Source organism: Cataglyphis hispanica, chromosome 2, assembly GCF_021464435.1.
Source record: "Cataglyphis hispanica isolate Lineage 1 chromosome 2, ULB_Chis1_1.0, whole genome shotgun sequence".
NCBI lineage: Eukaryota > Metazoa > Arthropoda > Insecta > Hymenoptera > Formicidae > Cataglyphis > Cataglyphis hispanica.
In genome coordinates, this window is record NC_065955.1 from 12,576,561 (window position 1) to 12,592,159 (window position 15,599).

At 28.3% G+C, this 15,599-nt stretch overlaps 1 protein-coding gene across 7 annotated transcripts in view; it reads right to left on the reverse strand.

The window, feature by feature from the left end:
* LOC126858913 (protein NDRG3) overlaps positions 1 to 15,599 on the reverse strand; it is a 48,016-nt gene that overhangs the window by 17,882 nt on the left and 14,535 nt on the right. The window contains exons 2-3 of one of the 7 annotated variants that reach the window (XM_050609644.1): positions 11,831 to 12,207; positions 8,069 to 8,122 (exon numbers count right to left, since the gene is read on the reverse strand). The exons of 3 other annotated variants lie outside the window; for them this stretch is intronic. In XM_050609644.1, coding sequence (XP_050465601.1) covers positions 8,069 to 8,122; positions 11,831 to 12,045 — 269 coding nt within the window. In that variant the 5' untranslated portion in view covers positions 12,046 to 12,207. Of the gene's footprint in view, positions 1 to 8,068; positions 8,123 to 11,830; positions 12,211 to 15,599 lie in introns of all 7 variants that reach the window. 3 more of the 7 variants (XM_050609643.1, XM_050609646.1, XM_050609645.1) reach the window with 3 other exon arrangements.

A 15,599-nucleotide genomic window follows, 5' to 3' on the forward strand; every position in this document is an offset into this window, starting at 1 on the left:
AAATAAAAATAAATCGTCTTATATCATATTCTCGGGGTCGTATAGTGATTCAACATGAACAAAATATTATAAATATACGATAGCGTTAAGTATACAAAAAAAAAGTAAATATAAACACTGAAAAAGATCAAAAGTTCTGGGCAAAATACCATGTGATTTAGATAAATCAGCAAACTTTGTTTTATTTTCATAATCCTATAAAAACTAAGTTTAAATTTTTACAAAAGATAAATAGCAGATATCATCATTGGACAAAATTTTATTTATTAAATGACATTTTAGAACAGCAAAAAATAAAATTTTTAGTTAAAAGCGAAATACCACAACATTTATAACTATTTTGTAGCAAAAAATCGATTATCCTTGGCATTTAATTGTGAAAGTTATAGAATCTAAAGTTTCTAAAGCAAAAACTTACTTCGTAAATGTCTGTTTAAAATTGAAAATTTTATTTTTTTTATATATTACAAGAGCTCATATTCTATTAATGTAATATAAATATAAATCTTTCAATATATATATCTTATATAAAAAGTGTGTGGCATTTTGCTTTGTTTTTGATGCAAAATTTTGTTTTCTCTTTTTATACAGTTTTTTCTTTCTACATACTTGGCAATAAAAATCATGTTAGTTTATGAGCTATTTCGTTTCATGCGCTATGAAGTTTATCAGAGCTCTGTCATATTCACAAGAGTATTCTACATTTTATCTTTTTTGACTGACAGCGAAATGCTATTATTTCCACAAACATAACAGTTAAGATACTGCAACCGATATAATAGCGTATTATGTATTTTCGCTTGCATATATGAGTTTTAACGTTTCATTTGAAAGATGCTTAAAAAACTTTAAGTATGTCGTTTCATATTTATTCTTGAGTATAAATACTTTAAGCAGAAAAATATAATTGGAGCGCATGTCTAAAGAAATTTTAATAGAGTCAATGATCAAAATATGAGAAAAACAAAAAAGATTACTTAATTAGAACTAAAGTGTTCGCTAAATTAAATAGTGTAACGACATACTTTTAACAAGGATTTTAAATATTGAAGTTTGTGGAAGCATTTATTATTTTAATCTAACATTTAATATAATAAATTTGATTAAGCATTTGTTATTTTAATCTAACATCTAATATAATAAATTTGATTTTAATCTTATATCTAATATAAAAATTTGATTAAGCTTTAAAACACTCGTATATCTACTTATCTGTTATTGTTGTTATTATTTGTTATGTTAATTATATTATAATTTATTTTAATTAACAAAAATACTTTTTTTATGCGACAAGATAGAAAGTAGAAAATTGTCAGTCTTTTATTTCTGATAAAGTTTGATAGATAACTACATATTTTATTTGAGGTTTCGTTCAGTAATAATGCTTTGGTCAGAACAACGGTATCAGTAGTGATTCGCCATCGTAATGCTACTTGAATTTCCAAGCACAGCTAATTTGCGTGCGCGAGAGGTTTCCCGGCACGTCGCTCAGTCATTTCCGGCCAGAGTTAAGTCCGGCTGTTCTCTTCCTTCTCTATCGCAATAATGATAAAGCATGAACTTTGTAGAGACCGTCTATATAAGATTTGAATACTATTACATACAATGTGTGGTTAAAAATTTTCAAATAAATTTTTTTTTGTCGAGCTGTGATTGTACAAATGCATCGAATAATGTAAAATTTAATAAAGTTTTTGAAAATAAGTTTGTATAAAACAAAAAAAAAATATTTTTTAATAAATTTTATGCACTAAATAAAATGACATATCTATAAGGAATAGTATATAAATTTGTAGAGCCTTTTTCATATAAGCTATTCTATTAATTTTTCGAAAGTTTATTGGAAATAGGTATATTAAGTTTATAAAATTTTATTTTTAAATAATTTTAATATTTAAAGTAATAACGTAAAAAATGAAATAATAAATTCAACGAAATGCAAAATATCAGAAACACTATTTGTTTACATTCTTGAAATAGAGATGATTCATATATATTTCTCATATATATATATATATAGATCGTGATATTTAAGACAAATAATTGCATCATCATATTATAGTATAGAGGAATATTGCATATTGTAGAGAGAAAGAGTGAATGAGAGAGAGAGAGAGAGAGAGAGAGAGAGACATTTAAATAATTAAGTAAATTATATGTATTTCTACAACTGTTTTAATTATTTCGCATAAATTTCATTAAAAATTAAAATTTGAAAAATATTTTTCTATCATTTACAATTTAAATAAATAGTGAAAATTTCATACCCCATTAAAGTTTCCTTATTTTTATTTAAAATTTTACAAATTACAGATGTTACAAATTTATATGCGACTAAAAAATCCGAGATAAAGAAAATATTTTTCCATTTTATTTTTCATTTTAAGCACTCTTATGTTATCTAGAGATATTCAACATAAAAGATAAACCGCTGCCTAGGAAAATTTTAATAATTATATTTAGATTGATATTTTACACATTTTCGGTCATTTCTATCATAGTAAAACAAACACATAAAAGTATATATGTATCAAATTGAGAACTTCTTTCAGTTTTAGTAATGGAATTCATAGGACAAAAAACTGGCTGATCCTGGATCAACCTGAAATCCTACTTTCAAATTTCCAGAGATATCTCGCGTTACGAATATTCAACTGGCTCGTTGAAAGCGCCAACTTAAATGGAAAAGTGGTGCAATATTTCTCGAGGCTGGATTTTATTCTCATATTTTGCAACTTTAAAATTCGAAAAGCTCTCGCGTTTAAATTAACTGCGAAATAACTTTATAAAATGTGAACTCCCGATCGAAAGCATTCGCAGCAGCTTTAAATATAAACTTATTGAAAAAAAGAAATTGGATACGCATTTAAAAGTACAAGGATAACAATTTGCTATAACAATACGTAATTGAATTTGCTGCCATTTTATTGAATGACAATCTAAAATCTTCTCTATGTTTTTGAAATTATATCCATTTTTTTGCATTCTATACATAATACTCACTTATTTTTCATCGAAAATAAATATCAATATGAACAGAAATATGCTATATTATTTTTTTCGTATTTCTGTTATAATTATTTATTATTAAAGAATTACATTTTATAAGAATATGTGTCTGTAAACGTAATTTATTTATTTTTCAAAATTGGGCAGAAAATATCCGAATTGAATATAATATAAGAAATCTTTATAAATATTAATTTTTAGAGATTAAATTCTTGCAGCAACAGAATAAATAAATTTAATAGTTTACTTTTACGTTGTATAAAAGTTTGCACAATATATTTTAATGTTTTTTAGATTTAGTTAAAGAAATCGTATAAAAGTTTAATGTGGAATCTAATTAAAATGAGCTTTGCATATATAATCTTCTTTTTTAAAAGCAAACAATATATAACGGAATAAAATGTATTTAACAATAAGTGGCAAACAATGTCATTAAGATTTGAAAGTGACTCTAATGAACCACAATCTGCATCCAAATAACTGACATCAAGCGGAATTAAATATGTCTTATCTAATTTGATCTTGTATGATATTGCTCTTTTTATCGATCGATTAACCAAAGTGTGCAGATATTCTTTCTGATCACTTGCCTAAGACAAAGCCGCACAATAAGGATCGATTTACGCTATCCTACTCTTGCGACCAAGGTAAGTAAATAAATCTCTATCTACGACAAACACAAGTATGATATAGAGCACTGTAAACAGAGTCGTGCTTATTATTATAAAGCTCCAATTATTTGAGTTGGGCAAACTTCAAATTTCTAGCACAAGGACGGATTAGATATTGAAGATTATTAATATCCTCTCTCTTTTTTGTTCTCTTTTGCAATTCGCAAATTTGCTATTGTTTTAGATTTTGTCATATATTTCCCGTAAATATATGTAAAAGATTTAATTTGTCACTTTCGATTTTCCGTATATAATGCTGTTGATCAATTTTTGTTTTAAAGACAATTTGACAATCAAAAGATTAAAAAAATAAACGGTAATTTATTAATTATATTATTTTTATTATAATACAAAAGCTGTTTTACAAAGTCGGTGCCATCCGCCCAAAGTGGGACTGGCGCAATGCCAAGTTACGTTAAACGAATTTCTAGCGAAAGTAGAGCAAACACTGACATACACGACTGTCGCGTCATATAGAATCGTTACGTTTCGACCTCCTATCAGAGTAATTTATCATTGCTTTACGTAACAAACGGCAAAGATCTTCAATCGAGATAAGTAAAGATTAATTAGCAAAAAAATGAGACAGAATCAACGTTACGCGGAAAAAAAAATGACAATTAACAAATGGCTAAGTTCTCTTTTAGTTGACAAAGAACTTGCGTTTCTGACTCAAGTTGCATTTCGATCAATATGTCCGCCTTCTTCATGGCATAAAGAGCAGTGGCCTGTTTCAAGCACAATTTCATCTTTTATCTGCATAAGACAGATCATTAACTACAAACAATGACTTGCGCAGATGGAAAAAAAACACGTACAAAATAAATTTCGTTTAATTGATTAGATTTATGACATTTCTTATAAATTTGTTTGTTTTGTAATTTAATTTTTAATTATATTTAGTTCATGTGAACAATATTATAGCTAGTACCAGGATCCACATTTGAAATGACAATATATATATATATATATATATATATATATATATATATATATATATATAAAATTTGTAACAATTTATAAAATTTATGCGTGTTAAATCAAATTATGCACAGAATAAAATTTAAAGAAATTTAAAATCTATAATATCTGTTAAGAGTAATAAGTTTAAGAATTAAATGGATTAAGATTAGAATATGACATAGATAGTAAAGAATTCCTACGATGTTGAGAATGTATTTAAAAATTTAATCTCTTTAATCTCTCGGGCACAATTTTTTAAATTGATTAATACATAAATTAAATTAATTCTCTTTTAAGATTATAGTAGATTTATAATAAAAGAGATCAGATTTTTTATATAAAATATTATATTATGGATATTTACATACTCTTAAGTGCTGTTTTATTACGAGGATATAATTTTTTTTAAATAAAGTATACCTATCATATGTATTATATAAGGGATCAAATAACAAGACATATTTAAAAATCAGAGCTTTATGTAATGTCTTATTTGCGTAGTTAAAAAAAATGAAATACCTATATATGTACTATAAAAGAAACATTGTTGAGAAAGCTGTTTTTGAAACAATATTATAAGACATCGAGACAACAAGACGTTTATATGATAGTCTTAATGGTTCCTAATTAGTTCTAATTTTGATGTTAACTACTCTGCAGTGAGGACTAGTCAAGAGCTACGTATGGCCTCGTCCTTTATCCTAACAAGTAGAACGTCTTTGTCCAAAGATGGTACGAACGTGACATAGTGAAATTACATTGTTAACCTTAGTAAGCTCTTAAGCTCGCGATTACGCGAAATGTTACATTCTATTAAAGTCCCTTCCACATTTGCTTGCTTAGCATATTAACACACTTTCAACAAATAACATTATTCATAAATTTAAACGTCATCATTATCATTGTCGTCTTTTACAGTCGGTTTACGATCGCTCTTCTAATAATAATAATATAAAATTTTTTATATAATAAATATATATATATATAATTATATAATTATATATAAATATATATAATAATTATAATAAATATAAAAATTTTTATATTATTGTAAAAAAGTAATGTATTCAAATTTATTCAGAATCAAATTTGTTAAAATAAATTTAAAGAAGGAGAGAAGAAAACGTATAGTTTATCTAAATAAAGATAGGATAATTAAATAGAGATAATGAGTGAGAGATATGCTACATCATTAAGTTTATTACACAATATTTCTGTGTTAATTTCTTTCTGATGTGAATCATCTTATAATAATTCATAAATATATCTTTTTGAATTATAATTCCATATATGTAAAAAATTAATATTGAAAAAGTGCATGATTACGTGCCAACGTGTAGAAATACAAGTCATGAGAATGGAACGCATTAACTGAGACTTTAATTTCTTATGAAGTTTTGTGCCTAGTCGACTCTGCGTCGCTTATGTTAAATTAAGTAAAGCACTATACGAGACGGAAGCATCATCGAGTCTATAATGTGTCATTAACTGTTTTTTATCTTTTTAGACAAGAAGATGGCAAAATCGCCCTTAAGCGATATTTTCTAATGTGAAAAATGATAATTACAAATAAATTACAAATATATAAGTTTAAGAAGGTAGTCTTTTTCGTATCAAAAAAAAATTCCAAAGGTTTTGTGTCATATAGCCACAACTACGATTTTATCACCCCCAATAAGAGCTTGTGTAATATAATATTTGATATCAATAATAAATACAATAAAAATGTTTTTTTTTTTATAAATTACATTAAATTTTTTATTGTTTATGTTGTGCCATCTGTCGGACTTGGAAATCTTTGGAATCCATTTTCTTTGGAATAATAAAAGATTATATTTTGAAACTTATAATCTACTTGTAAGTATTTTTAATTTTATCACAAAGTTAATTTGGATATCGACTGAAAAAGAGAAGAGCCAGACACTTTCTATTGACGATACAAGTTTGTTATATTACAGTATTCTAGAAAATTCAAACAACCGATGTTATATTTATTTAATAAAAATATATAAAATTATCTATATTTGAATAATATAGATTCTCATCGATTACACTGGCATTGTGCTAACTTCCCATAAATTTTATCAAATTAGTGAAAATAAAAATAAAATATTATTCAAAGAGAAAATTTTTCTTTTAATACATTTTGTAAAGCAATAATTTCTTGTCATATTTTTTAAAAATTTGTAGTAAGATAAGTATATATAATTTCAGGAAAAACTTGATAATTTTAAAGTAAAATTTATGATTTTAACTTTACACTTACACTTAAATAAGAAAGTGGCACCAACAACGCGATGCAAGTTTGAAAGAATCATGAAGTAACTCTGTTACACAGCTTAAATATGTCGAAAGTTTTAGAACTTTCGTTAAACTATCTTAAACAATTAAGTTTCATAAGCCTTTCGAATTTGGGTCACAACTCTAAATAACTGGGTCGCTCATTAAGTGACGCTATTCATTCAATATTGTATATAAAAGAACAATATTGTTACCGTCGCGCACTACACTGCGGCTTTGTTTTTTGTCAGAGCTTAGAGCAATGCATTGTGTCGTTGCTTTTACATAATGTGTAGTGTGATTGCCGCGGCAAAATTTAGAACCATGTCCATTTTCAATTGCAATGTTTTTATAATTATTCCTGTATCCTCAATCAATTATATACCTCAAAGCATCCATAATTCGCTCGCTGATGACCAGTACGAATTGTTACGCAGTTGTACCGTTAGTACGTAGTAGCGTAAGTAGCATATAATAAAATTTAATAACACAATTGCGTTGTTATGATCTGGTCACTCGGCGCTGGACACATTAAGGTCAATGTCAATCATTCATGTCAATTGAAAAACTCTATGAATATGACAAACATCTCATTTCTACTCATTTTCATATTTTGAAATGTATTCTAATTTTATGTATTTTAAGGTATATTCTAATTTAGAAAAATTTATTCTAATTTATTCTAATTTTTTTGCAAATGAGATCAACAGATTTAGATCTGTCTATTCTTGTCATGTGGCAAATATTAATGATGGAATATTCAATATTTCTATATTAAGGTCCGTTTTTAATTATAACAAAATAGTATTGATTAAATTTGTAATTTTAGGCGAAATTTTAATATATAAGAATAAATTTGCAGCAATTTTACTCACTCCTAGTTGTTCTGCATCAAACGAATTTTTATGCTACGATGAAACAAGAATAGATGAATGTGAATGAATAATATAAAAGTGGGGTACATTCTCAATGCGGCTTGATTAATAGGCTTGATTAATATCAACTATCGCACTCCCGCTACATATCTACGCATCAGCATAAATTTCAACTACGATTTAATGCGATTTACTTGCTTAAAGATAGGAAATAGTACCGATTACGCGATGATGTCTCTAAGCTCTCTTCTCTCTTATTCCAAAACTTACCCCAACAGAGCAGATTCCTCGGCAGTGGCTGCTGTCGGCATCTTGTTTTTCTCCCTAAAACAAAATGGCGGCGAATAATCATAGGGCCCGGCCCTACCGGCATATGTCGTGCCTTTACCCCGTCACAACATACGGACAATTTGTAAAAGCAATTAGCACAATAAATAAAAAAAAGCAGTATCGTATTAGCGTCAATCTGCTTTTGCTAGTATTTTACGTTGATCGCTTTAAGAATCGGCTTCTCTTTGTTCTACAATTCACGATTTCCGGCATTTAGCACACGATTCATTTGAATGCAAAATTACCATAACGATCCTCAATTTTTACGGCCAATTAAATCAAGAGTCGGGAAATCTCGTATTCAGATATTGCACACTTGAATAAAGTTCCCTAACAGAAATCGGATTAAACTTGGAGTTAAAATTAAACGGTAGTACTTTAATTTTAACGATCGTATAATAAAAACATATCATCTATTGTCTTAACTAAAAATACTAAATTTTTTAAGAATTAAAACATTCAATATTATATAAGATATTTTAATCTTTCATCATTATTGAATGTATCATTTTTGAATTCTAATTAGTAAATACGTTTTTTAAATTATAAATAGTAATTATAAATTTACTTATACATTTAACATTATATGCAAGATTTCTAAATAAAACGTAAATGTACATTGAAATTGAAGAATTATAACGTGCGACGAGAATACGAGCTCTGAAGCTTCACATATTCTATTACTTCAAAAAAACACAAATGACACCGGGATCCCTCGATTGCTCGCATTTAATCGCCCTTGGTCACTTGACTCGAGAAGCCGGTTCTGCCATGCACGCGTTTCCGTTGCGCGTCATGAAGCGACGCAAACGGTCGCAACTCGAGCGTTGCAAGGACAAAGGAAGACGGCCGATCTCATGCATGCAACAGAGAAGGTGATAATAATAATAGTGACAGTAACAAACCAAGCGGCGATGATAACGATGATTGCATTCACGTTTAGATAAAGGGATGCGAGAAGCTAGTGTTATTGATGCGGGCGTGCGAGGCTTGAAGCGTGTGGAAAAAAAAAGGAAAGGAACTTTTTCAGATGCCATAACATGACGACTTACCTTTGGTTCGCTTGCCTTCAGCACGAACTGATCAATAGCAGTAGTGCCTTTAACGTCCGATCCTGAACTTTATGTTCTTACTAATCTACTAATCTAAAACGAAATGTTGGCTTTATAGCCGATTCAGTTTATACAAGGCAAATTTAAATATTTCTAAAAACAAAGTATTCTACAAAATATTTTACAAAGTCAATATCTCTAATTTTTTACTTAAACGATTACAGTCAGTTAATTTTTTATCTCCACGAATCTGTGTATAGTTCATCTGTGTATTCTCAATCAAATAATTCGATGAAATAAGTTCGAGAATTTTTTACTCGTTTTATTGGTGTATTATACATGTGCAAACAGTTCGCGTAATTATTGATTTCCGTGGGGAAAACGAACCGTATTTAATAACAGCAGAAGTTACTAAAGCTGCTGAGCAATTTCATGCGCGCAAAATTGCGGGAAATCTTTTGGCTAGTATCAGATTTTGTGTTAAAATTAGTTTTTGAAAAAAAAAAAAAATGTTAGTTTTGACAAATAAACATTCAGTGCTTTTGGGCAGAATCCAAATAAACAATTGTTAGTAATATTAAGAATGATTAAATTACAAGCATTAATGTAGTTGGCATTGGCGAGCATATTTTTTTAATTTTTGCAATTTAAAAATATTTTCATCTATTTTATTTCGACACGGTTAACGCTTTCATTGCTAAAGATGGCTATTTTTAATATACATAATATATAGCACACACACATATGGTGCTTTCAAACATTTAATTGAAAGAAACAAACATGATTGCTTTATTACGAGTGTTTAAATGTAAATAAAATTTCAAAAGGTAATTATTTTATATTAAATCATGATATAAAATTTTATATTAAATATATATAAAATATTTTAAAAAATAAATTCTAAAAATATAAAAGAACATAATTATTGTAAAACGATACATTTTTTTAAAATATTATTTTTAGATTAGAGAAATGAGTTCATATAATGTTAAAAAAAAAAACAGTATCTCAAAAGTGAAAGTAAAAAAATCAGCTTTAGAATTTGTTGGTCAATATTCTGGAATAATGCGAAATGTGATTCTATTTTTCATGCGTATAACAATTTGAGGAAACTATATTTTGTCGACGATACTATCATAGTTAATGTATCTTCAAATCATCAATTTACATTCAGATTCACAAATTTACTTTCAAATCAAATTCAAATCACTTTCTTTTACTTTGATTAAGATTTTAGTGTCATCATACGTGTAATTCTTATTTTTATTATAACATATGTGGTCATATTATATAACATTGTTATACCTACTAAAGAGAATATAAAAATATGTTATTTAATATTTTGTATAATATTCTACCGAGAAATATTTTATTCTTTGTATGTTTCTTCTCTAATAGACGATTCAATACATTATAATAGAGATGCTTTTAGCCAGCCTATAAACATGCAACAAAAGTTGTGAAAACTGCATCGATAGTGTTACAATTGATTTCATAAAACCTGTTCGCCATAGTAGCTAACAACAAAAGCATATCTATAATCATGCCCTGATATGTCTTCGATCTCGAAATGCTCGTTGCCCACAAACTGCTTAACAACTTGCATCACTTATCCTGTTGTTGATGATGCATTCATGCTTTTAAACTCAATATTTTTAATATACATTGAGTTAATATAAACGAGATAAAATATAACTTTTTCTATATTATTCAAGACGATTTTCCGGGAACAAATTATAATGTATCTCTTTGATTTGCAAAATTCCTCTTTGCGATTAAAAATAGTAAAGTAAGTTGGTCGTAAAAATATGTAATTTCTTTGCAGACAACACGATCTTTTTGAAAATCAAGTCAATAAATCAAGTTAATAAATTCTACATAACTCACAATTTGCATAATTTCTTATAAAAATATGCTAAGTCAGAAATTACTGATTATCATTCTAATTTTTCTAGAGAGAAACAATATTAATTTAATAAGCATATTTTATAAGTATGTTTTTCTAAAGTATATTTTTTTCTTTTTTAAATTTTACTTTCTATTATTTATAATTAAATTATATTTTATTTTGATAGATTAAATGTAATATTATTAACTATTCTAAATAATTTTCTGATACAATCAATAAACACTGCAAAATTAAATAGTGCACAATTCAATTTAAATAATTCAATTTGAATAATTTAATTTAAAGTTGAAACTTTCATTGTACTAAAATGAATAAAATGATAAAATAATTTAAGTAAACTTTTAGCCAAATTTGCAAATTAATTCCCATTTTATGAAAAATAATATATATAAAATTAAAAATATATATATTTTTATTAGTATATATATCTTACTATAATATAAATTTTACTTATAAAATTCTCATATTTTAATTATAATAAATTATATATAACACAATATATTTATAATACAATTTTTTTTATATAGATATATGTAAGAAACAATATAATCCAGCAAAAATGTCACAATTCTTTAGTGTTTTTAAATAAACTGTTTTAAATTCGTAATAAATTATCAATGTTCGAAAGGGCAACTAGATTCGAGATTGAAGAACTGCGACACGATATATCCCGCGACCATATTCCTACCTGCTGACCGGTTTCTCCCACATATTTCCGGACAATCTCGCTTAAGGCATTACCTTGAGACAATCGAGATGCTTTCGCGACGGTCTTCGATCAACGGGTCCTTCTTCCGGACCTCAACCTTTGGCGAGGCGAAGCTAAAAGCCTTCTTGACGGACTCGAGCACACTCTGGCTGGTAGTCTGTGTCTGGTCGACGATGGTCGTGCTTTTGTAAACGTCTTCGCCCAGGTCGCCTAACGACCTGTACGAAGCGCCAATACCTGCCGGCATGGCGTGACCTCTTATCGTCCTGTCTCGTTCGCGATGTCGTTCCTCACCCGACACGACCTAATTGCTCGTCGTGCTGGTCGAGGACGATGATTGCCGCCCAGGTAGTTGCCCTCGCGGCGAAGAATCGCCTCGAAGGCGCCTGGAGCTGTGGCGTTGCTGCTGCTGCTGATGATAGGCGTGCCCGAAGCCGATATGCCAATATCGCACGTCAAAAAGGCAAACGAACGGCAAAGGAACAAAAGAAAGAAAAAAAACAAAGATAAGGAGATCCTGTGACCGCAGCGCGATTCGAGGCATCGGCAATCATTCGTACTTGATATACATATATCGATTTTATTGAGAAAGATTTTATAATGAAACAGTTACATCACAATAGCCGTGATTAATTAAATCAATTTTTTTATCTTTAATTATAAGCAATAATAAGAGCTAATCAAAATGCAATTGATAATTAGATTCTATAGACAAAAATATATTGTGTTTGTTTCATTCTCATTTTTAACTAAAATCAGTGGTTATCATGAGACTCAATAAGTTTTTTTTTTGAGGAAAATTCTTGTTAACAATTTTTGCAAAAAATGAAGTCGAATGTTTTTAATGACAGATATAACACAATTTAGTTTTTAATTATATCACGTAGAAAATAACAGATTTATGAATAATCACAAATATTTTGAAAATATTTCTTAGTAAACACTATCTATCTTGTAATTAATTAAACTTTAGAATTTCATCAAACATTTATTTTTTATATTATTGAAGTAGAACATATTTATCATACATATGATACTTTAATAATGTTATTGATTCTCAATAAATAACTACAAACAACTGCAATGAAATTTTATTAGGCACTGAAGCAATTATAGAAGTTGCATGATTCTGTACTTCAAAACAGACATTATTAGTGTTTTTAATTATTTATTGTTAGTTGAGTTTTTTATTTATTCTCTTTCTCGCATTCTTTTTAATAACTTAATCCTTTTGTCCGTTAATCCAAATTTCCGTTTCATATAATTACATGTTAATTTCATAAAAAAGTTTGCAATATATTACACAATAATTGCGTTTAAAATTGTGTGAAGAAGAAGTCAATTACTATATGAATGGAATAAAAATAAATAATAGGAGAAATAATAGAGCAGTTGCATAAGTTGATTAAATACTTTTTCATATTGTAACTATCTGCATATAACTTCTCTTTCCCCGTTTCGTATACATATAATCTCTAGTGTAAACAGTTGCAGTCATGCGCCAATTTAAACGTATTCGGAATCCGGATTTAAGTATAAAGACACTCTTTTGAACTCAATCGTTAATACGGATTTCTACGTCCATGAAATCGCAGTCTATTTACAAAACTGCATATAAAAACAAACAATTCCCTTGCTTTCACTAAACAAACAAATAAGCTGCTATTGTTTCCATAACTTTGGTTGTTCATTTTTGCAACATTTGTCAAGTGAACGCAGTTTTAATTTACATTTTATAATTTAATTTATATCTCTTCACATATGTGACATATACAGGATAGTAAACGTATATATTAATTAACAATTGTAACATAAATTAATTTTGATGTGTATTTTTAAACATATTTTTAATAATAGCAAAAATATAAAAATTGTTAAATTAACTTATATTTAAAAAAGAATATCTCCAATTTAAAAAAAAAAAAACATTTTCAATAACTTTTACTAATGTGATATTCGTTGAAATATTCATGTAACTATATATATATTTTCAAGTTATATTATGTTTGTGTGTAGAGAAATAGATCAATCGAAAAATATAGAACATGTAGAAGTTTTAAAAAGGCGCGTCTGCTGTTTTATAAGTGGACTTATCTTACTGCACGACTTTGATGGAAAACGTTATTGCCGATGCCTCGCAGAATCGTCCTCGCTAAAATATAAAAAATGAAGATGCGTGTCACATGGTATGGTGGTCGACATGCACAAAATCCATCGATTTCGTTGTATATCGAGAAAATCATGCATGGCGACATGCTAATTAACTATTCAATTATGCATCTTCGTGAAACATAACCAGATTGATAACCAGGAAACGTGCGGACAAGAGACAATATCAACATTATCGTGTTTACTTTTAATTAACTATCTTTAACAGTTAATCAAGCGCGTGTGAATAAAGTAAAAGTCAACAAAATAATTCGACAGATTCTCCGGACTATATCAGTCGCTGATTGCGAGACTGACGTGAAACGTGACGTAAATTTGTGAGAGAAACAGACAGATACATGCAAAAGAGGATCGCTGTACTCGGTAAATATGACTTTGTCTGCGATTAACATCACTTCGTCGATCTATCGATCAAAATAAGAAGCGCGTATTTATCACATCCTTCCTTCTTCAATTTTTTGTTGACATTGTTGATAATCGATAAGCACATAGAGAAGCTCAATTCGTTATGTACGCACGTATATCGAATCTCTCAATATGGGTGTAGCCCATTAGGTGTAGCCGTTAGTTTGTATGACGTTCGATGAATCATAATCCTAATAGAAACTAATTTAGCTTGGGTTTATATTTAAAGGTTTTGTATAGTAAATTACTTTTAAAAAACTTTGAAAGATACATCAAACTCTAAACTATTAATTGTAAAAATAAAATCATAATTTATTTTTAAAGAAAAATCTTCCTTTTCAAGCAAGGAAAATAATGTGAATATATATAACATTAATCTGATATTATCTCGCGGTCTCCTTGTCAATTATAATTTCCGCTAGTAAAAAAAATGGTTTCATAACAAGATTATATCATTATTACTGAGTGCCACAAATGATTATTATTAATGCGCGATTAGCATTAAAGCAAAAAACTGCAAAGACTTTTCATACCTAAACAATCATTTTACAATCAAAAGTATCGCAAATTTTGTTACTTTAAAAAATTCTTTATTTGATAATTATATATTAAATAAAATGGGAGATAGAGAGAATCTATAGAAATTTAAATAACACACAACAATATACAAAATGAATAAGTGGTCAATTTTTTTATAAGAAAATCATACAAAATCATTCGCGAAAAATATGAAAGAAATATGATGTGATATGATACGCTCTTGGAAGAGTACCTTCTGTTTCAATTTATCTCATTTAAAGTCAAGCAGCGTATCATTTTAAAGCTCTTCAAATATCGATGGCGCCGAATGCAACTGGATCAGCTGCTAGCTTGACTTACGGCCTCGCGCCAGCAAACGGGAAATCGATCTGACCAGAACATTTCCGGGCAAAATATGTATATGTATGTCACCGTCGCAGGTTCACGCAGTGATCACCAATTCGCTGATGGACTTCCGCGCGCGTGTTGTAAAGCGGAACCCAGGAGAGTCGTGTATTGATTTTTCGCGTAGATACTCGCGTGTAACCTCGTTTCTCGACATCTAATTTTTCGTCCGACACTGCCCGACTTGACATCGACTCGAATTGTCAATCAATTTATTTCATTAAGAAAATTTTAGCATTCATAATATAAATAATAATACAAAATATTTATTCATTATCTCTAATATTTTTTTTTTCAATATCT